The following is a 23,951-nucleotide window of genomic DNA, read 5'->3' as shown; positions in this document are numbered from 1 at the left end:
AAATTTGATAAGTATTTTTACTTGTTTGATTTCAATAAGGATGTTTACTTTTGTTTGCATTTTAGTTGCCTGGCTTCTCCCAATTTTATGTTTACAGCGTACCTGTTTGATTTAATATGCAGGTCATTTTGTACATGCATATGACACATTTAAATTGATTTTTTTCAAGTGGTACCTTTAGCTTGGTATCGCTCAACTGTGAAGACAGCACTCCAAATTGTTTGTTTTTGTCAAAGCGGCAAGTTAAAACGTGCTAACAATTGATTAGCCGGATGTGTGTTTCAAGAGTTGAAAGCGAAATGTCTCACATTACTGGCTATGATTAACAATGATAAAAACAATGAATAGAAGATGAAAATTCTGAAAGATAATATTAGTATATGTGGCCCTGTACATGGCTAAATCAGTTTCAATCATCAAGGAATCAAGGAATATTTATTGTCGACATTAAAACATGATATGGTCAAAATTTGGAATCAGGTGCTTAAGCAATAACAGACATTAAACTTACAATACATCTGAATTTTATGGCTCATTATTAATTATAAAAGGAAATCTTTGAAAGATTAACCATGTTAAGTCTCATGTTAAGTCTCACATTACTGGCTATGATTAACAATGATAAAAACAATGAATAGAAGATGAAAATTCTGAAAGATAATAATAGTATATGTGGCCCTGTACATGGCTAAATCAGTTTCAATCACCAAGGAATCAAGGAATATTTATTGTCGACAATAAAACATGATATGGTAAAAATTTGGAATCAGGTGCTTATAGCAATGACAGACATTAAACTTACAATACATCTGAATTTTATGGCTCATTATTAATTATAAAAGGAAATCTTTGAAAGATTAACCATGTTAAGTCTATTGTTAATGGAGATTATAAAACCACAATAAAAACATAAAAATATCTTTTAAAAACTCCCAGTTTTCATCTTATGAGGTTGAACAGCATATTAATACTTGCTAATAATTGCTTACTTTGTACTTGGTTTAAATTTTTCTCAAATTTAAATTACAATGAATTTTTTTTTTTTTTTTTTGCTGATCAATAGACACATGATTAGTGTATTATATAAAAGTCTGTAAATTTGTATGTGGGTCATTAGATCCATTTATATAAACAAATCATTGTTTTAGATTCAGATTTTGATTCAGATTATTCGTTATTCATCATAAATATATAATAAACATTACATGAGAATTGCTATCACAGACAAAACCTGACAGCGCCTTTATTATTGTTACATTATCATAAAACTTCAAGACACATAAAACAAGACATTAAAATATATTAAACTGACTATACAGCATTATTATAAGACTTTAAGAAACAACAAACAGTAGATAAGTAATGTTTAAGAGGTTTTTAAGATTTTTAAAGGATAGGGAATATATGATCCTTTATTATCAAATGAATATAGTACATTAAAGTATAGTAGTGTAGCATATTGGTTGGTAGTTTGATTAACTGTTCTTCTAATACCATATATTTATGCTTGTTTTTTTTCCTCCCGCTTTAGGTGTTTGTGCAGTAAATTGTGACAACGGAGGAACCTTGAATCCAAAGAAATGTAACTGCGCTTGTCCCGATGGATTCAAAGGAGACTTCTGCGAAAGTTCAGACATTGTAACAACAGAACCGCCACCAGTCTGCGAAGGAATGTCTTGTGGAGATTATGGAACACTCAATGAAACGAGGTGAGCATTTCATTTTGTATTTTCATTTTTTAACATGAATTTGATAATAATAGTAATGAAAAAATATTTAGTTTGAATGAAAATTTTCATTACATTAAAGTTACCTACTACGGCTAGCCTTAATCACATAATAATAAAATAGTTACTAACAGTCACTCACTAGGTGCCTTATCTATTGATCTGGGTGATCACATGTTATTCCATACAGTGGTGTATCTAGCTGTGCGCAGGGAGGCTCATGCCCCCTAAAAAAACATTGCGCCCCAGTCGTCCCCCATTAAAAATGATTGAAGCAGAAAACTGCTCAAATAGATAAAAATCACCTCATATGTCCTTATTTTGCAAGCCAACACCTTCTTATGTAAATATTGAGGCTCCCCACTTCACCTTTGCACCCCTCCCCCAATCATCCCCTTTTCAAGACTTTTAGATACGCCACTGGTTCCACAACCCTGTTTATAGCCGCCTCCATCAGCATTAGTCTGGTCTTTTACTCCTCTTTCCATTTCTGTAGAAGGTCCATCCAGAGTATTCATTTCCTTCTACTCGTCTTTCTCTCAATCTTTATGAATTAACTTGTGCTAACTGAGTTTCTGAATAAATTATCAATTACATTTGTTCAAATATAAATATATATGTATCCGTATTTATATGACTTTTTTTATAGTTGTACATGCAAATGTGATAAATATTACTCGGGGGAGTACTGCACAGAAGATGAGACTCCCGCACCTTGTTTATTGGAGTGCGAACATGGCGAGCTTGACTCAGAAAATTGTAACTGTACATGTGAACTGATGTACACCGGACGGACTTGTGACAGTAAGTATAAAAATATATGAAATAATGTGACAGTGGACACTTGGCACCATTCCGCAACCTACATGTTGTGGCTGCAAAGAAGTACAACTATTAACAGCAATATGCATGAAGGATGTTACTTGGTTTGGTGAGTTTTGTCTGGCAGAGCATTGTTTGACTTATGACAGCCTTAGAGGAACACTTGATATTTGATTATATGTGACTGAAGCAGGCATACTGATTATCAGACAAAGTTTGATCCAACATTGCTACATCTGACCAGATCTGACAAATATTTCATAGTGTGTAAGATAAAGTTATTTATTTATTTTATTTTTCTAATATGATTTATGTAACATATATATCCAGAGAACTGCTGGTCATTGGATACATGATCAATCATACACAATGTGCAATTATCCAACAGAAAAAGATGAAAAACCATGTAGTAGGCCAGATGTTTGTCTCAATGGTGGAACTTGTATGACAACGACAGATGTAACTGTCATTGAAGTCTGCTAGTAAGTATTTGTGTCCTTCTTTCTGGCAGATCTCTTTTGTTCTGCTCAAACTATTACAGGACGGAATATAGTGTTTCTAATTATGCCTAACACCAAGTAAAATTGCCCTTAAATGTAAATGGTATAAATAAAGTTTCTTCTAACTTTCGTTAAAAATCTTAAATAAAAAAAAAACTTCTATTTAATTAAAATCAAAATTTAAAAAAATCAAATCAAATCGTTCCATTTATATGGTGCCATTCCAACAATTATTGCTCGTGGTGCTGTAGATAGATGTTGCACTTCTCAATAACTTTCTTCTCCCCTGAGGGTCACTTCATGTCCTCTGCAGCTGGTAAACCGGCATACTTTCATTTGTCCACGACATGGGCCAAGTGGACCAGTACATCGGGGTAACCCGTACTCGTCTTGAAGATGTACAGGGTTCTTTGAAGTACAAATGAGCATTTGTGTATGCTAGGCCTACAGTTTATAGTCCTTATCCACCACCTTAGTCCTTAGTCTTGTTCTACCACCAGAACTAGGAGTGAGGCAGCCGCAAACCTGTGCTGGTATCCTTGGCTATGGTTACTGTGCCCCGCATTAACCGCTCAGCCATTCGACTAGCTCAGGTTAGGTTACCTATTACTCCATACCCAATAAACCTACCCATTACTTCATGCCTATTAACCCTACTCATTACTCAGTATCTATTAACTCTACTTATTATACCAAATCTCCAAACTAGATAACCTTAAAGTCTTATTATTATGTTAACCCATTTAAACTTCCAAATTACTCTGTAACAGTATTCCTACCCATTATATTTTAGTGGTTAAATGTAGTTAATTTTTACCTGTTAATGTTATCCAGGGGCGGATCCAGAGATGTCCGAAAGGGGGACCAAAAGAGGGGCCGATCGAGATAACACTACCCTATGGGGTCTGTGTTTGTGTTCTAGACGCCTGAAAATAACTTCTGAGGCGTTTTGGGCAATCAGTCTTGTCTTTTTCTTTCTTTATTTTTATTTTTTTTTAAGGGGAGGTGGGGGGTGCGGGGTTAACCTTAACTAATAACAATTACCACCTATTAGTCCTGACCTGTTAGCCTTAAACCCATTAACCTAACTCATTCAATTTTTTTAACATAGTAATTCCATTTTTCAGCTGCCCTGAGGGATATTCTGGAAATAACTGCGGAACTAAGGATTGTGATTTAAATTGTGGAGAACACGGGCAATTGAATACGCAAGATTGCCAATGTGTTTGCGACAAGGGCTATAGGGGTGCTCTGTGCGATGGTAAGGAATTATTTTATATTCTGACAGAGCTATTATTCAATATAATTATGTCATTAAAAAATGTTTTGATAGAACTGATTTCCCTCAGGTTGATGTTAAAATGAATTGCTTTGGATAAAATTTATTTCTTCTTCATTTCCTTTTTCTTCTCTGTCATCTTTTTTCTTTTCTCCTCATTGCTGTTTTTTAATGTAATCAAACATTCTTCTTAATTTAGCTTTCTCTCTCTAATTTTTCTCTTTTATTTCTTTCCTCTTCCCTATTCTGCCATCCATCTCCTTTGTTCATCATCCACTTCTCTTTTATAGCCCTCATCTTATCTCCAAACTTTTCATTCTCTTAGTTCTCCTTTCTCAGTCTTCTCTCTCTTATCTTCACTCTGTTTATTTTTTCTCTTTTTCCCAGTAATTCTTCATTCCCTCTCCTTCTAATTTTCTTTATCTCTTTCTTACCTATTTTCTCTCTTTTTTCTTAGTTTTATATTCTTACAGTACTTTTCATTTTTTCCATTTCTTCTTTATTCTTGCTTCTCATTTCTCCTTTCATTCTTTTCTCTTCTTCCCTTGTCGTTTATATCTCTTCACTCATCTGCTTTCCAATTTATTAGAATTCCCAAAATAACATTGTTTTCCAGATGAGATAACAACAACACCAACAAATAGTCATTTGCGGATGTGCACAGACGAAAAATACAAAAGTGGTTACTGCTTTAACCAAGGGACATGTTATGAATTTATCAGTGCTCCAGACACTCATCTTTGTTTGTAAGTAAAGTAAAATAGATAGTTTCAATTAAAGTAAAATGGATAATTTAAATAAATAGAATATAGTAGGTTTCATTAGTAATATTTTTTAAGTTGTTTTTATATTGTGATCATGAATATTAATAAACATTTCAATGTATTATTTAATAGTATATTAGGTTTCATTTTTTATAGTTTATTAAGATGTTTTGATATTGTAATAATAAATATAAATAAGTATTTTCATGTATCTATTGTTCAAAGTATTACTAAATGATATTATTTTTATGCTAAATGTACCCCTATGTTTGTTCATATTTTGCAACAATGTGTTTTGGCATTTATGCATGTGTCACTCTGCTTTATATAATTTTATGTTGCTTCTTGCCTTAACCACTGAATGTAGGTCTCTTCCATATCATCATTCTGGATTTAACATGCTATTGCATCATTTACTAATCTCTTATTTTTTTTATCAATTAGTGTTTATGGAAAAAAAACTTATACTGTATATTTATAATAACTACTAAATTAATTTTTTTGTTTAAGAGGAAATTTCTTTCGTTGTTTTTTCCTTCTTTCTTTCTATATCAAAGACCTCCGTTCTGGAAACCATTACTTTAAATTTTGTAATTCACATCAAAGACTGCGGTTTTGAAAACATTACTTGTTAAAAAGAACCATTAAGGTTAAGGTAGAGGTAAAGGGAAAGGTTTAAAACCTGAAGCAGGCAGGAGTGCCCGTCTCTCTTTCTTTAGCGTTTGGGCAGACAGTGCAAAGCTGTGGGGGATAATGAGGGTTTCAATCTTCTAATGAATATTCATTAGACCTTATTTAAATGACAATGAATATTCATTCGTTTATTTAAATTATCTTTTTGGACATGCAAAAGAAAGTGTGCAAGCATTTTTGTTGTTGTTATGTAATTCACTTTCATGCATATTCATCTAATATTTAATACTTTTAACTGTCACATTCTGACATTTGGCATGTTTATAAGTTTTCTTGTCTAACTAGTTAATGAATATTCATCAGTTAATAAATATTCATAACTGTTATAATCTGAATATTTAAAAAACTGATGATTGCTTTGGATTTGTAGAACACTATAAAAATGTGTGTGAACATCCTTGCATTTTTTTGTTGATTGTTTCATGTTTCTTAAATTCTTTATTAAATACTTGATTGGATTCTTAAAATTTTCAAACTTTTTTCAGTGTGTTTTGGTTGGAAAATGTTCATGTTGATAAACTAGTTACAAATCATTGTGCTGAAGTCGCTTTAATTTTTTTTGTTCACTTTTTGTGATCAGTCATGCATATCAAAGCTATGTTTAGTAATTGTTCATTAGTATTTTTGTGTACATTTTGTGACTTATTATAAAATCCATTTTCTTCTTTTATCAATTTGTTTATAAATTTTAATGTGTTTAGAAAATTAACAAATGTGTACCATGAAATTTACCATGTGTACCATAACATTGAACCATGTGACCACAAAATTCACCACATGTACCATGGAATTTACATGTGTATCTTGAAGTTTACCATGTTTATGGATGGCTGAGCGTATATTTTGATTGGCAGATGTCCCACTGGTTTTGAAGGACCGCGGTGTGAGCACATCACCATTTATTTGAATGATTGCTTTTGCCTAAATGGGGGTGTCTGTGTTGTCTCAGATGAAGATCGTTCTTGTCTGTGAGTACTGATGGTTTGGTTAGAATGCTGTTTGATTTCTTCTTCATGCTTCAGCAGACTTCTTGCTACTTTCATCTTCAGTGTGTAGCGCTGAACAAATTGTAGCACTTGGCAAATCACTAAAACTCAATCATTATTCCATTATACTATCGTGTAAAACTAACAAACCTAAGTAATTAAAAAATCATTCAATCATTAAGCCATTTCAAATTTATTTCTATTATTTAATTTTTCAATACACAGATACTGATCTCACATGTCCACATTTGCAACTTACATGTTATTGAAACAATGATAGGAAATAATGGAAAACATGATTCTAATATACAACTTAAATTATATAAACTTCTGTATTCCTCCATCACATTTAGTTCATTTCACATTTTTCTGATGTTAACCTTGTAATCGGAATTCTTGTGATGTTGGTTTAACCACTGAGACATCACACACATAAATTACGAGCCATTTCGCTGAATCTTAAGTATTCTTCACACGATCAAGCTTTAGGTAGCACATCCTGAATTGATTTATGCCTTTCTTTTAATTAAGTTCCATTTGCTAGGTTTGTTTAATACATGCATTATAGGGTTAAGAATAAGTTAAGATAATTGCTATGGGCTGTTCATAAAGTCACCCTGTTCTTTACATTTTAAGTGACTTAAATTATCTGGTGCTTATGATTTATGATTTAGAACATATCAAATCTAAGCTCAAAGTTGATTGGTTACTGGAAGGTATAGCTATCGAATGTATATTGTCGATAATAAAATCGGGCAAATTTTAATCATTTTATTGAAACATTGCATTGGTCATTTAAAGGGATTTAAAATGTCATTCAACTTGAAACATGTCTCAAATCAATTCACTTTTTACTTACTTATACCTACTTGATAGTAGAGACTCTATAAGAAAATAACTATGAGGACCTTGTGCAAGGCTCTTACATATAATGTGTCCGGGGTCCTTGTGAGCTTAACGAGTAATGAATTCAATTAATCAGTATAAGCTGCCTATCGCATCATAATTTGGTATTTAATTTCCACTCATGAATAATTTGTGCAGAAAATATTTTCTTGTTTAATTTTTAGGTGTTTCATTTTCATTAAAGCTCTGTCTACACTATCAAATTTTATGTGACAAATATATGTGATATATGTCATATCTCATCCATATATGGGCATGATATGTCAAATCTCATCCATATATGGGCATGATATGTCAAATCTCATCCATATATGGGCATGATATGTCAAATCTCATCCATATATGGGCATGATATGTCAAATCTCATCCATATATGGGCATGATATGTCAAATCTCATCCATATATGGGCATGATATGTCAAATCTCATCCATATATGGGCATGATATGTCAAATCTCATCCATATATGGGCATGATATGTCAAATCTCATCCATATATGGGCATGATATGTCAAATCTCATCCATATATGGGCATGATATGTCAAATCTCATCCATATATGGCCATAATGATGTCATCTCATCCATATATGGGCATGATATGTCAAATCTCATCCATATATGGGCATGATATGTCAAATCTCATCCATATATGGGCATGATAATGTCATATCTCATCCATATATGGGCATGATATGTCAAATCTCATCCATATATGGGCATGATATGTCAAATCTCATCCATATATGGGCATGATATGTCATATCTCATCTATATATGGGCAGGATGATGTCAAATCCCATCCATATATGGATATGTTGATGCCATATCTCATCCATATAAAAAGGTAGTAATCCATAACTTGCATTGTCATTGTGATGAATTGCATATGGGCGTGGCCTGTGATTTCCTAGCGGCCGTAAAGGGGCGCTTCATGGTATACATGTTCAGATCATTCCACAACGACATTGGCATGATGATGTCATATCTCATCCGTATATAGGTATGATGTATTTCTCGCATAACATTTTATAGTTTGGATAGAACTGGAATGAAAATGAAACAACAGAAAATTGAACAAGAAATATTTATTAACATGCACAAATGAATTGAATAAATACATTGAATAAATTTAAAGGGAAAAATAGAGATTCATGTATGGCTAAAATACCTGCTGTCATATCAAATCATTTTTCTATATTTTTTCCCTTTTTTCATTCACAATTTGCATATCATTCTGAAAACTTATCTTGGTATCTGACAACTACCTTATAGGATTCACAAGTCTGTCAAATATGTCAGAATTGGTTAGGCTAAAGCAGATTTCAAAAGTTATTTTGCACTGGCTATGTTTTCATATTGGCATTCTTCGGTTGCAGTGTTTATATATGTATTGCGAAAATAAATCATGACGCCGCTTGTAATATTCCGGAAGAACACTCATCATTTTCTTATTGCGTGGGGAAAAATTTTCAGACTCCCTGGATACTGTATGTTTACCATGCCTCATGGTGACAACAGCAGAGGGTCGTGGAGTAAATTCTTGTAATATTGATAAGTGTCCCATTAGTCTGTTTGATATCATTTTTTTTTATCATCTATGTCATTCAGATTTCATTAATAATTCACTTTCATCTTACGAATCCTAAGTCATTCCAAAGACAAATTCTTTCCTTTTTGTAATCAAACTTGGCATTTGAGAACTGAAAGTATATATACCGTGTATATATATATATTTGAGTATTCTTTATACTCTTCTTGTGTGTGGACCTTACATTGAAAAATTAATAGCACGCACGCACTTTACTTTACTTTATCAGCCATTGTCAATCCACTGCTGGATGAAGACCTCAGCATGGCTTTTCCAAAGTTTCAGATCTTGTGCATTGTTTGACCAATTAGAAGTTTTCCTGTAATTGGTACATAGATAATAGCACATAGATAATTAAATAAAGTACAGCCTATGAAAGATTAAATAAAGTACAGCCTATGAAAGTAGAACCCAAATACTACAATCTTGTGGAGGAGGAACCTGGAGTTATTAAAGATGATGTGTGAAGTATGGCTTAAAATGGCAAAATTTTACTAAAAAAATTTTTTTAGAAAAAATGCATAATTACTGTAATTATTATAAACCATGGAAAAATATTGGCATAAATTTTAGTTCTGCACAAAAGGAAAAAAAAAGAGAAATAGACTATTTCTCACAGAAGAAGATTACCAGTTCTTTGTTACTAGGCAAATTCAGAGGTTGTAGATCGCACTTGTGTGTTTATACAGTCAATAAAGTGCACCCTCTCTAATGAGATTAGTTTTTGTACTTCGCATCTCGCACACTGCGGTCGATTTAGTAGGCCTGAAATATGTTTGTTTAATTGTCAAAATCTCTGTCAGAATCATTATTTTAACAAATTTGAAATAATTCCAATGAAATATTATATTTCAAAAGTGTCAATACTAGCAATGGAAAGTATCATGTCTGCTGTTTTTATGTCTAACAGTGTTGATAAGCTAATGTTTACGGCGCCTACTGTTTCTTTCGCAGACCTATCGCAAAACATAAAAAATTCATCCTCGTTTATTTTTTCTGTGGAACACAAAAATTCAAATTTCAGTCTTATTTTACATTTTTTTCATGTTTAGGAATGCCTAAATTCAGTTAAACTAGCAATTTCATATTGTATTTATAAATCTTTATAACATGTATAAAAATCAGACTTTTCTTAACAACTGAAATTTTCACGAGAATGGGGCTTTAGACCATGCTACATACAGTATGTTCAAGGTTTTTTTTGGCAAATATTTAACTTTTATGTTGGATCCAGACCATGATGCTGCTTATGTCCAAGTTCCATAGCAAATGTTTATGTTAACTTCAAGACTACCACTTGAAGACAACAGGGGGGTTTCTTGAATGTCTTTGATGTCAGATCCAGACCATGCTGCCAATGCCTACCAAAGACCACTGGGGTTTTTCAAAAGAACCTCTTGAAGTCAACAGGAGTTTTCCCTGAATGTCTTTGACATCAGATCCAGACATGCTGTAAATTCCCCTAGTTCCTTTAGCAAATGTTTAGGTTAACTTTAAGACTACATCTTGAAGTCATCAACAGGGTTTTTCCTGAATGTAGGTGTGAGGCCCTGTTGGTTCAAAGGGTGTCCTGTCTTGTATGTGAATTTTATGTACTTTGGTTTTTTTTTTGCTGTTTATTACAATAACATTATTTAGGAGGCATTAATTCATAACATACTTTTACACTTGCTTTCTTTGCAGAAAGTCCTGTGAGCTCTCACTCTGTTTGAAGTGGTTATGATGCTATAAAAATCCTTTTATATTTTGTTATTTGATATTTTAATAATGATTAATTGAATTATTAACTGATGAATTATTTATTATGTATCAGTTAGTCACCATTAATTGCATGAACATTACTAATATTTTACTAATTCTTGTTCACAGGTAAAACAGGTCTTGCATTAGTTATTGTCGTACTGACTCTGGTATAAGTCACCCTTGACCTCAAAATGACATCAAAGATCATAAACTGAAAGAATTAGAAATTAAATTTTGATGTGAAGGTTGCAATTATTTCACTTCACACTTAATGATTGATAGTACAATTACTGATGTAATATAATTATTGATTAGTTTAAATGAACAGTTAGCCGAGCCCTTGAATTGTACACTCAGAAATAAATTACAACAAATATAGTATTGAATTATTTATTGACTATGATTTACAGTATACATTGGCTACATTTAAATTTTTCACAATAAGGGATGGGCTTATCAGTGTCAGTATGATATGTTTAAATTAGTATAACCTAATTTTATTAGAAAGAGATCCCCGTGAACTCATTCACATATACTATACTAACGCAATTCACAACAAACTTAACAGTTATTAAACTCGTTAATAATTAGTACTCGTTAACAATTAACACGATGCATTTTAGACGTATTTGATTGCTAGTGCACTGATGCCTGCAATGTTTGTCTCTGTCGTTTCCAGTTGTCCCTCACCATACGGCGGGAACCGTTGCGAGCTATTAGTACCATTTGATTATCATGGCGGTGTGAACCCGAGAGGCCAAAGTAAGTTGGTGCATGGAAAGTGCATTCTTTTATTTTCATGTGTTTTGTTTTACCTTGTCTTGCACCTTTCCTTACAGATGTCTCAAAAACTTTATGGGCTTACGATGTGAATTGGTTAAGGCATCCAAAAGTATTGATCGTAAGTAATCAGGCCAAGAAACTGCGTGACCTCTGACCCTTCTCTTGTCTGATTTTCAAAGCTGAATCATCGTTAACAAATACTTCATTCACTAGAGTTGAAGCTCTCTTCCTTCTGAACTCCTTCAAACTCATGGCAATATACTTACGGATTTGATAACTTCTCTTTATCCCTTTTCTCATTTTCTTTAATAGCTTTTAGAATCATCTTAATATTCATATCCTTCTTCCAGCTTTTACATGAATTGCTTTGTTGAAATAAACATTAATAATGTTTTTTCCCTTTCAAACCCCCTTGTGTGATCCACCTCATTGTGGATTTGGTTGTTTTTTTTATTTTAAAATATACTCTACTTTGATCACTAATCAAACAAAGGCTGAATAATGCTAATAGTATGCAATTTTAGGCTAAAAACGTAAATTTAAAAAAAAATAGCATACAACAATGTTTATAAACTTGCAGAATTTTTTATTTTCTAAATATTTTGATTCAATTACCAAATTGTAAAAATTCAGATAATCTGTTTTTAATTCCTTTCTATCTAATTTAAACAATTTTGCCAATATGTAAAAAAAAATACTTCCTTATATTGTTTTATTTACATATTTAAATTTATACTTTATTTAACCTGATATATATTGTGATATGGATACTTTAAAAAAAATCAGGAATGAAAGAAAACTAAGTTAAAATATATTTTATGCAATTCAGTGAAGAACTGTAACAAAATTCCCCCATGAAACTCATAAACATGAAACCTGATATGAAAATTGGCAATATTTATAAGCTAGAATAAGAAAAACCCTTTTAAAGAAAAGCAATCATGTAGTATACATAGTATAATGATACCGCTAACGACATTTCTTATACACAAGACAATGATTTAGCTAAGTATCATTCATCATGCCATAGCCTAGCATAGAAAGCAATCTATACCAGCTTTAAAGCCTCGCATAGATATTCTGCATTTCTTCTATATAAAACCCTATCCACACTATCACATTTTACTTGACAAACCTGTTATTTGCCCATATATGGATGTGATGAGATATATCCCATATATAAATGTGATAAGACATCATGCCCATGTATAGATGTGATGAGCCATTATCATGCCCATATATGGATGTGATGTCATCATCTTGCCCATATATGTGATGAAACATCATCATGCCTATATATGGATGTGATGAGACATCATCATGCCCAATTATGAATGTGATGAGAGATTATCATACCCATATATGGATGTGAGATGTCATTATGCCCTTACATGGAAGTTCACATAAATCATGTATACCTTGATGGTGTGGAAGCATTACCGTAACTCTGTTTAGCAGCTATACTTAGGATAGTTCCAAAATTTTTGAAAATATTTTACATATTTTGTAGCTTATAGAATTACTTATCATAATTTTAGTGCATGGAATTTGATGATAATATCGTCTATAAATATTTATATAAATTCAGTTACATTTATAAATATATTCATGATTCATTTCCATTATTATTATAATTTTAAATTTTTAAATAAATTGCTTATCTAAAAATATCTAACAGGAAAAAGGCGGAATTTAACTGATTATTACATTCAATATGTACTTCAATTAATGGAACAACTATTGTATATTCAACTATTATATCTCTGTTTAAAATTAATGAAAAAATAATAATAAAAAATACTAACAATCTAATAATATAAGTAAAGACAATAATGTTGACTATTATTTTGCTTTTTTTCTACCTCTCCCATAATCGCACATAATATCATTTAACATGGATTCCTAAATATGCTAAAAAAGCTTTGGTAGAAAGAGTGTACTATGCAAATTCTCTGTGATTTTCTACCTTACCTTCTCAGCCATCAATTTTGGTCTAACCCCCTTCAAGCTTAGCTAATTCATCCAGTCACTAAGAGGTTGCCAGTTCCTTCTCCAAATTCAGCCCAATTGCTTACTAAATCTAAGGACAGGGCTATTATTGTTTGTCTAAACAACATACCCATTACCCATTTTAACAAGCCAAACATATATATAAATATTTATAATATTTCTGTAGTTCTTGGTAGCATTTTAAATAATGAAAAAAAAGTGTAACACTATTGGTATACCATAATATTTGTTGTTGAATGCGAAGTCGTAGAGAATTCTGATCATAGGAAATGATAGACAATAGATAAATAAATTACTCCAATGACATATCCATCAAGAACAACTGATATTCTGGTACTTGTGCATCCTGGGAAGGAAGTAGTTGTCTTGCCCTTCGAAAACATCTGAACACTTAAAATATAAAGTGAATGAATATTATGGAAAAGGGAGTAATATATCAATGTGTCAATCAAAAATCTTCATCATGATCAATCATCATCTTCATAGTTCATATCATCATGATCAATCATCATCATCATCGTCCATATCATCATCATGATCAATCATCGTCATCATTGTCCATATCATCATCATGATCAATCATCATCATCATTGTCCATATCATCATCATGATCAATCATCATCATCATTGTCCATATCATCATCTTCATAGTCCATATCATCATCATGTTCAATCATCATTTTCATTGTCCATATCATCATCATGATCATCAATCATCATCATTATCATTGTCCATATCATCATCATGATCAATCATGATCATCATTGTCCATATAATCATGATCATCATTTTCCATATCATCATCATGATCAATCATCATCCTTATCATTGTCCATATCATCATCATGATCAATCAGGATTATCATTGTCCATATCATCATCATGATCAATCATGATCATTATCATTGTCCATATCATCATCGTGATCAATCAGGATTATCATTGTCCATATCATCATCATGATCAATCATGATCATCATTTTCCATATCATCATCATGATCAATCATTATCATTGTCCATATTATCATCAGATCAATCATGATCAATCATGATCATCATTGTCTATATCATCATCATGATCAATCATCATCATTATCATTGTCCATATCATCATCATGATCAATCATGATCATCATTGTCCATATCATTATCATGATCAATCATGATCATCATCATTTTCCATATCATCATCATGATGATTCATGATCATCATCATTGTCCATATCATCATCATGATCAATCATCATCATCATCATCATTGTCCATATCATCATCATGATCAATCATCATCATCATCATCATTGTTCATATCATCATCATGATCAATCATCATTGTTCGTATCATCATCATGTATGTACTGTTTATTGAAAGTTATGTGTCTTTATTTAGCTTGTCAACAAAACTATTTTAATTTTTTGGACAAATAAAGTTTCTGTATCATCTTCATTGTCATCATCATCATTAGCAACATCATCATTAGCATCATCATCATTGGCATCAGTGTGAATCACCAAGGATGATAAGTCACGAAATTTGGAAACTTCGTTCCTGTGGGCTGGTCCTTCTGAAGAGAATTATCCAGTACACTTATAGATGATAACCTGTTTTTTGTATTCTTTAACATGCAAATGAGCCAAATTACCTACGGGACCTGCGGCTTAAATGATGCTGCGCTATTATTGCTTGTATGTCAGTCCTCCAATTAAAAACAAAAGGAGAGGTAGGGTGAAATTGAATCTCAGGCCAATGTTCTGAAAGGCTCTCCGTAGATCATGATTATCATCAGATTAGTTCATTTAGCTATATGCCGCTTTCTCATTATCAAAATTCATATTATCATTATCATAATCAGCATCAGCATCATCATCATCAGCTTCATGATCATCATCATTTATTGTGATTTTTTAATATTTTTATTTATTGTTTTATTGTTATTGTGTTTATTATTACTACTGTTATATTTTGCTTGATTTAAAACTTGTATTATTATTATTATTGTTGTTATTATTATTATTATTATTATTATTATTGTCATTATTATTATTATTATTATTACATTGAACATATTGACCTGGAACAATGCACTGCTGGATCAATTTGATGGAGGTGCAGGATACAGAATATGATGATTGGGGAAAAATCACTTTGAGACTGTGATTGCTTAATTATAATTTATATATATTAACTATAAGTGTTATTATTTAATTTAAAGCACATCAATTATATATGATTATATTTGTTGGTAAAATTTGTTTTTATTATAATTTGAATAATACTACTAGTATAACTCTTGCTATTAGTAGCAAGTTATAATCATTAGTAGCGTAGTTATTATCATTGGTATTATATTTACAATTAGTTGTATTATTATTATTATTATTATTTTCATTATTTTTATTGGCATATGCATAAATGTTATGTTAACAAAGTTTAGTTTTTGTTATAAATATTTTTAATGTTGTCAACGCATTATGTTGTACTGTATTATGAATTAGATATATTATATTGTATTACCATAAATTTATTCAATTCATCATGTAATGTAATAACTATTTACTCTTTTTGACAGCTACTAATGTATCATTTTCAATGTAATTAATTTTGTGTTATCATCTATTAAACAGCAGGTCAGGAGGATCAGAGGAAGGTTATTGTTTACATGACAGTAATTTTTGTTGCATTTCTGATTACAATCGGGCTCTGTCTGATATGTTATCTGAGGTACAGGTGAGTTGATAATAACATTAATTTCGATTTGTAAATGTTGTTCTGGTATGTGATACTAATAATCTGCTCTGAAACATGCAAGGGCGGATTTAGGAGGCCGAGCCTGCCCCAGCACCCCCTTCTGGATAGTAGAAAAAAAGAAAAAAGAAAAAAATAATAATTGATCACCAAAAATGCCTCAGATGTTATTTTTGGGTGTATCGAAGACAAAATTTTGTGTTGTCCCTATCTGCCCCGATCTTTTGGACATATCTAGATCTGCCCCTGACACCTTGCAATTTGTATATTGTTAAAGTAAATTCTTTTTCAACAGAATGCTCTGATATGACAATCCCTATCCAGCTCTTGATTGTAGTATGTTTAAATTTGTTTCTAAAAGCAGTAAAACCTTAGTAGTTCCAAACTGGGAAAATACTCGAGGAAAACAAGCTTTTCAATACCGATCAGCCAAACTTTAGAATAATCTACCAAATGAAATCAGGAAAAATGCAACTAATATGGCCATAGTCAATTTAAAAAATGCCATTTGTGCTAATTTACTATAATTTAAATTTCTATTTTAAGGTTATTTGCAATTTGAACTTTTTGTCGTTATCTTGCCATGTTTTTAGTTGAAAAGCAGTGTTGTGTTACTGAAAATGCTATCAAGTCAAAAGAAAGAATGAATAAATATTATTTGAATAAATCACAATGTCAATCTACTTTTTTTACAGAAAATCAAAAGAGAAGGAACGCTATGAAAAACAATTTGAAAATTTGCGGAAGCACAATTCGAAGCGATCAAATGGAATGAGTGGACAGAACAAGGACATTGAAAACCAAATGGTAGGAATTCTCGATTCATTAACCAATCAATGAATAGAGGACATAATGCAACATTGAATTAAAAAATATCGGATTAGCGCTTGGAAAAGGCGTGGGAAGTAAAAATATATAAATGACATTTTTATGGGTTAATGGGTTTTTTTATGAGTTTTATGGCTTGAACCTTGAAAGAGAAATGGTAGCATATTGTATCTCAATATGATTTATTGATTTCAATATCTAAACTCTATTGAGGATACTTTTTGGAAATAATGAATATTAAACATTAGATAATGTGATGTTCCTTCCCCAGACATTTTGAGGATATTCAACTGATATTCAACTGATATATAACAGTTTGTGGTTGATGCGCTGACTCAATTCCACGGTCTGGAGATCAAATCCTTCAAATTATTTTTCTCACACCTAGAAACAATTTCACTCCCAATACCAGTTGTTAAACAAAACAAATGTTTTTTAAGACTTTTGTCTGATAGTATGGTTGTTTCAGACAGGCCTGTACTAACAGTTTGTACTATTGGTGTCCATAATCTGGTGAGACTCCAATCAAACATTGTTGAGTCAGACAAAATTCTAATAACAAATGCTCATCTGAAGCCTCCTCATAACTTGCATAATAATGGAGTTTCATATACAGTAGTTGCCATTTCTGACAGTCCTCCCATATAAATCTATTTATGCTTTAAATCTAATTCATGATGTCATCCTGACCAGCTATCATGAGGTGTAATCTGATCTTTACCCTGCAGTACTGTACAACCCTGTCATACAAATATTGTATCATTATCATAACCAAATATGAATTTGTTTATTCTTGTGACATACACAATATACATAAGATTTTTTTCTTATGTATGTGTCTTTCTGTGGCTTGGTTTGTCATTTATATAGCTTGCAGGCATTTCCATAGATAAAATATGTAATGATTATAATTTTCCCATTTGTTGATGATCTTTATGGATCAATTTTTCATAGTTATATTCAGGCTCTAGATGTTAAAGTATGGTATATGATCGTTAATTATTACATCGTTGGAAAAATAATGATGATAATGACGATGATATTGGAGAAGATATGAAATTGGTGATAAAGATTAAGATTTGATGATTATGAAGATGATTTAACAATGATTATTAAGTTATATTTGATGTTTGTACTACTTGATGCTGCGATCATGATGTGATTGCAGCCTATATATTGCAATCATATGTGTTGCTTGATATGCCTTCACTTTATCATTATTCCATAGCTTTGGCTACAACATTATTTAACAAGACTTGGGGTAAAGAGAGAATACTTTTTTTCTCAATATTTGCACCCTTTAAATTCAGAAGCATGTTTTGGGTTTTTACAGTAACATTATTTTTTTTCCTTTTTGAAAACGTTTGCATGTAATTAATGCAAGAAAAGTGTTTATTTTTGGGTTTTTTTTGTACAGAATTATTCATGTTGTTATTTTGTGATAATTTGCACTGAATATTCGAAGATTGAAGAATTATTATGAATGTAGATCCTGTTCTAAGCCCTGTCCTTGGACTACCAAATTTCATTTCACAAAAACATGTGACATGTCTAAGTATGGTCATGGTGACATCACATCATGACCATATATAGGCACATCATGACTATATATGGGCACATAATGACTATATATGGGCACATCATGACCGTATATAGGCACATCATGACTATATATGGGCATACAACAGTTTTTTTGGTTTTTTTTCAAATAAAATTTGATAGTCTGGACACTGACAGGGCTTAACTGTCTGTCATTAGCATTTTTTATTTCAGATTTATTCCCTGCTTGAATCTCTTTAATTTCATTAAACTAAAATATTGAAAGTTCATCAGCATTAATTACTTAATAATTGGAATCTCATTTTAAGCATCTAACATAAAATCTTGTGGTCAGAAAATACACTTTGATGTTAACAAACGGAGACAGACTAAGGCCTTAACGATGAACTTTCAATATATATTTCTTATTAATTGAGAAAATGATCTTACAAGCTATTAATTGTCATGTAATTTTTTAAAAATTTGTTGTGGTTAGCAAGTATTTTACAGCGGTTTGCTTAAATATCCTAATGTGTTCGTTTCCTCCCATTGGTGTATTTTTTTCCTATATCTATAGTATTTCAATATTTTTGTGTCTTCCCCAAGAAATTCATCAGGCACATGCTTTTATACATTATTTTCTTCATGAACTTATTATGCACATTTACACTTTAAATCTTTTTATTTTAATATTATTTTCTCACAGATTCTTTTTGAAGTTACTTTTTAATTCATTTTTTTAGATTTACTTTTTAAGTCATCCTTTTAGATTATTTCCTTTCTTTTATTTAGTTTCCATTATTTTTAGTTGATTTTTGTTTTCTGTTGTGTATTATATTCCATAGAATGAGGAAGAGTTATGATTTTAAGCCTGATAAATTCACCTGTAATATTTTATGTAAGTACACTATTTAAGCACGTGGCACATATTTGGATTCTGGTTGGGGTCAAATTTAATCTTGAGGTTCTAACGAATGCGAATATATTATCATACGTAACATTTTCTACAATTTAATCATTATCATCAATATTATTATAATCAATATTATTATAATCAATATCTTAATCGTCATCACCATAATATATGGTCTTATAAAACAAACACTTCGAAGAATTTAATTGCATTAAAAGGCAAACCCAGAATTCCCTGTCATTAGCATTATCATCATCATAAACGTGATCATATACCTTGTACTAATTATCTTTGCCCTCATCATCATTAACATCATAATCATCATCAATACCACCACCACAACCACCATCATCATCATCATAAACATAGTTGACATCTTCATCCTCATTATTGTCATGATCATAATTATTATTAATAGTTATCAGTACTATCATTATCATCATCGTCATCGATCATCAATCTCACCATCGTCATTATCATTGCCATCATCATTTTCATTCTCATCATTATCATTCTGATCATTATCATTCTCATCATTAACTTTAAATCTTTTTATTTTAATATTATTTTCTCACAGATTCTTTTTGAAGTTACTTTTTAATTCATTTTTTTAGATTTACTTTTTAAGTCATCCTTTTAGATTATTTCCTTTCTTTTATTTAGTTTCCAATATTTTTAGTTGATTTTTGTTTTCTGTTGTGTATTATATTCCATAGAATGAGGAAGAGTTATGATTTTAAGCCTGATAAATTCACCTGTAATATGTTATGTAAGTACACTATGTAAGCACGTGGCACATATTTGGATTTTGGTTGGGGTCAAATTTAATCTTGAGGTTCTAACGAATGCGAATATATTATCATACGTAACATTTTCTACAATTTAATCATTATCATCAATATTATTATAATCAATATTATTATAATCAATATCTTAATCGTCATCACCATAATATATGGTCTTATAAAACAAACACTTCAAAGAATTTAATTGCATTAAAAGGCAAACCCAGAATTCCCTGTCATTAGCATTATCATCATCATAAACGTGATCATATACCTTGTACTAATTATCTTTGCCCTTATCATCATTAACATCATAATCATCATCAATACCACCATCATCATCATCATAAACATAGTTGACATCTTCATCCTCATTATTGTCATGATCATAATTATTATCAATAGTTATCAGTACTATCATTATCATCATCGTCATCGATCATCAGTCTCACCATCGTCATTATCATTGCCATCATCATTTTCATTCTCATCATTATCATTCTCATAATTATCATTCTCATCATTATCATTCTCATTCTCATCATCCTAATAAACATCACATTGTCTTCTTCTTCATTCATAATCACCTTCATCAATTTCTTCACTACCATCATCTCAATGATATTCAGTATTTTTTTCACCAAAAGAATATAAATGGGCGAATTCAAGTGAGGTGAGAACAGAACATGAGCTATGCTCGTACAAGTAATTGGCCACCTTTTCAAAGAAAAAAGAAAAAGATAAAACAAAAAAAAATAAAAAATGAAATTAATAAATAAGAACAGACAAACACAGTGGCGGCTTTAGGATATATTTTATGGGGGGGGGGCTCAAATGTCCAACTGGGGGCGGAGCTAAGTATTTATGGGTGTAACTATAGTGTGCAGCATTATCTGAGGGCCGAAGGCCCGAGCCGGGGTGGGTATGGGAGAGAGATGTCCTCTCCTCCCAAAACAGGATTTAAACAAAAAAATTGGGACTTCTTGATGGCCAAAAATAGCTGGGATGGGAAAACTAGGCCTATTTTTTGTTTTCTTTGGTCCGACTGCCTGACGAGTTTCGGCCAATGGGGGCTTGACCAAACCGATGGGGGCTTAAGCCCCCCTGCCCCCTGAGGAACTTACAATTATCATTTTGCCATATGATATGAATCAGTATATCTGTATGGTTATTTTCACAAGACAGAAAATAAAAATATACATTATATTTTTACCATGTTGGAGAGTGAGCACACCATTTTAAATTATATTACATATTCATTCTACAAGTTTGTTCTGCTGAGAAGTAATATAACTTAACTCATCTATTTTTTTGTTTAATCAGGCTTACTGTACACTAATTCTGTCCCAGCTTTTCTTCTGTTTATTTATGTTGCACTGTGAGCTATTGTTTTCTCATTGGCATTTTCTTTCTCAGCTTTATGATTGTCATTTTCTTCCATCTATAGGTACTGTAACCAAATTTAGATACTTACCAGCCTTCTGCACTAATTATTAGTTTAATTTTGTTAATCATTTGTCTTCACTTTCTTCAGCTAATTTGATCCAATGCTTTAAAGCTGGGCACTCACAGCGCATGACCGACGTGATTCTATAAAGAACGCAACACAACGACATGTGCGCAACGGATCGTTTTTTAATGACGATCAGTTCAGACTGCCTCCGACAATCAGCAAACGGCGTCGGGTCGTCTATCGCTCACAGAGAGCGGATTTGGATTTGTCATGCGACAGTCGTATGACCATCGTACGACTCATGCGAGTGCTACGCTTAAGATGCAACTTTTATGTTTTTGTGTGCTGTGTGGTTTTGGGAGCAACATTAAATAATAATAATAATAATAATGCTAGACTTATATAGCGCATATTGTTAAGCCCTCTATGCTCTTCACATTATCATTACACCGGTCGTTGGATTAAAAGCCTATGGAACACAAGTTTTGCAGCAGCTACAACAGTGCATATTAGCATTTAACCCTACCAGGTACCCACTTATACTGCTTTGCCCAAGGACACAAGTGAAATGCACAGCGAGGGATTAGAACACCGACCTCGAGTTTGGGAAACAAAACCGTTTTTGCTGCGCCAAACCACTTCCAAATAAATACAAAGAATATTGGGAAAGTAATCATACATATATATATATATATATATATATATAAAATAACACTGCAGTTGTTAACATAAACGCCGGACACTTTGACATAATTTGAGACATATACATTTATTCAACGAAATTTTATATACATATATATATATATATATATATATATATATATATATATATTGAATCATATACTTTCTCTAGCATCGTTACTCCATTAGCTTGTGCCAATTAACATGTAGTCCATAGGGATTTAATTAGGTCAAAGATGTTAACCCTTGTCCAGGAAGAATAAGTTACTTTACCTTGTGTTGGAGCTCATCTCAATTTGGTATTTCATCAGGAATGACTTTCAGTTAGCCCCCAGCTTCCCATATGCTTCCTGAACTCTTACGGAAAGCAATGCTAATTACTAAAGGGTTACAGCCCTGAGTAAAGCTCAAATTAATAATCAAATGTAATTTATAATTTGGAGGATTTATTTAGTCAGTTACTCAACATACAAAAATATATTAATATGGGGTGACATTCGTGAGAGGCCGCCAGTACCCCGTCAAAGAGAGCTCACCTTTACCCCTTCAATCCCCATCCCCGTCAGGGAGAATACCACAAATCGTCTGCGAGAAAAAGAAATTCAATGTAATTTCTACAATTTTGTGGGACTTTGATTACATAAGAATAATACATATTGCAAGAAATAAATTTGACACCATCATGCTGGGATTCAGTGTTTGTACTCTTTACTGTGATGTTGATTACATAAGCATAAGCCTTGCAAATCCCTAAATTGCTTTTTTGTGAGCAGCCCCACATTGGCCAAGTCCTGGCTCCATCCCTGATAGTAATTACTGAAATAGTAGAAGTATTCTTTGGACTTAACACAAAAAAATGTAACCTTTTGATAAATTATTTGTATGATATCCAACTAAATGATTGATTGATTGATTGAATTGTCAGATATAACATCCTGCATAAAAGGTTAATTTTTTAAATGTCCAGAGAACTCAAATGAATTTTATTGACTAATTACCTTTTTATCTTTTAGTCATTTATTTTTTCCATGTTTTAACTGTTTCCCTTTTTTGTTCCTCAGCTTATGTTTTTATATGCCTGTACTGCATGGTAGCATTTTGTGTATGACATTTCAAAACACCTATATTCTAATGATGAAAAATATGAATTCAATTTCGTTACTCAAGACCAATGAATACACATTTTCAGTAATGAATATT

At 31.7% G+C, this 23,951-nt stretch overlaps 1 protein-coding gene across 1 annotated transcript in view; it reads left to right on the top strand.

The window, feature by feature from the left end:
- Nucleotides 1-23,951, top strand: part of LOC117120749 — a 125,727-nt gene that overhangs the window by 96,916 nt on the left and 4,860 nt on the right. Inside the window, exons 5-13 of the mRNA XM_033265829.1 lie at nucleotides 1,532-1,709; nucleotides 2,377-2,531; nucleotides 2,938-3,031; nucleotides 4,177-4,310; nucleotides 4,945-5,074; nucleotides 11,690-11,772; nucleotides 16,432-16,534; nucleotides 17,248-17,359; nucleotides 18,609-18,641. Coding sequence (XP_033121720.1) covers nucleotides 1,532-1,709; nucleotides 2,377-2,531; nucleotides 2,938-3,031; nucleotides 4,177-4,310; nucleotides 4,945-5,074; nucleotides 11,690-11,772; nucleotides 16,432-16,534; nucleotides 17,248-17,359; nucleotides 18,609-18,641 — 1,022 coding nt within the window. The remainder of the gene's footprint in view (nucleotides 1-1,531; nucleotides 1,710-2,376; nucleotides 2,532-2,937; nucleotides 3,032-4,176; nucleotides 4,311-4,944; nucleotides 5,075-11,689; nucleotides 11,773-16,431; nucleotides 16,535-17,247; nucleotides 17,360-18,608; nucleotides 18,642-23,951) is intronic.

This window comes from Anneissia japonica, unplaced genomic scaffold, assembly GCF_011630105.1.
Source record: "Anneissia japonica isolate Jap-2015-1 unplaced genomic scaffold, ASM1163010v1 scaffold69_len1423075_cov170, whole genome shotgun sequence".
Lineage (NCBI taxonomy): Eukaryota > Metazoa > Echinodermata > Crinoidea > Comatulida > Comatulidae > Anneissia > Anneissia japonica.
The sequence above is the reverse complement of the archived record's forward strand: the minus strand, read 5'-3'. Positions and strand labels throughout refer to the sequence as shown.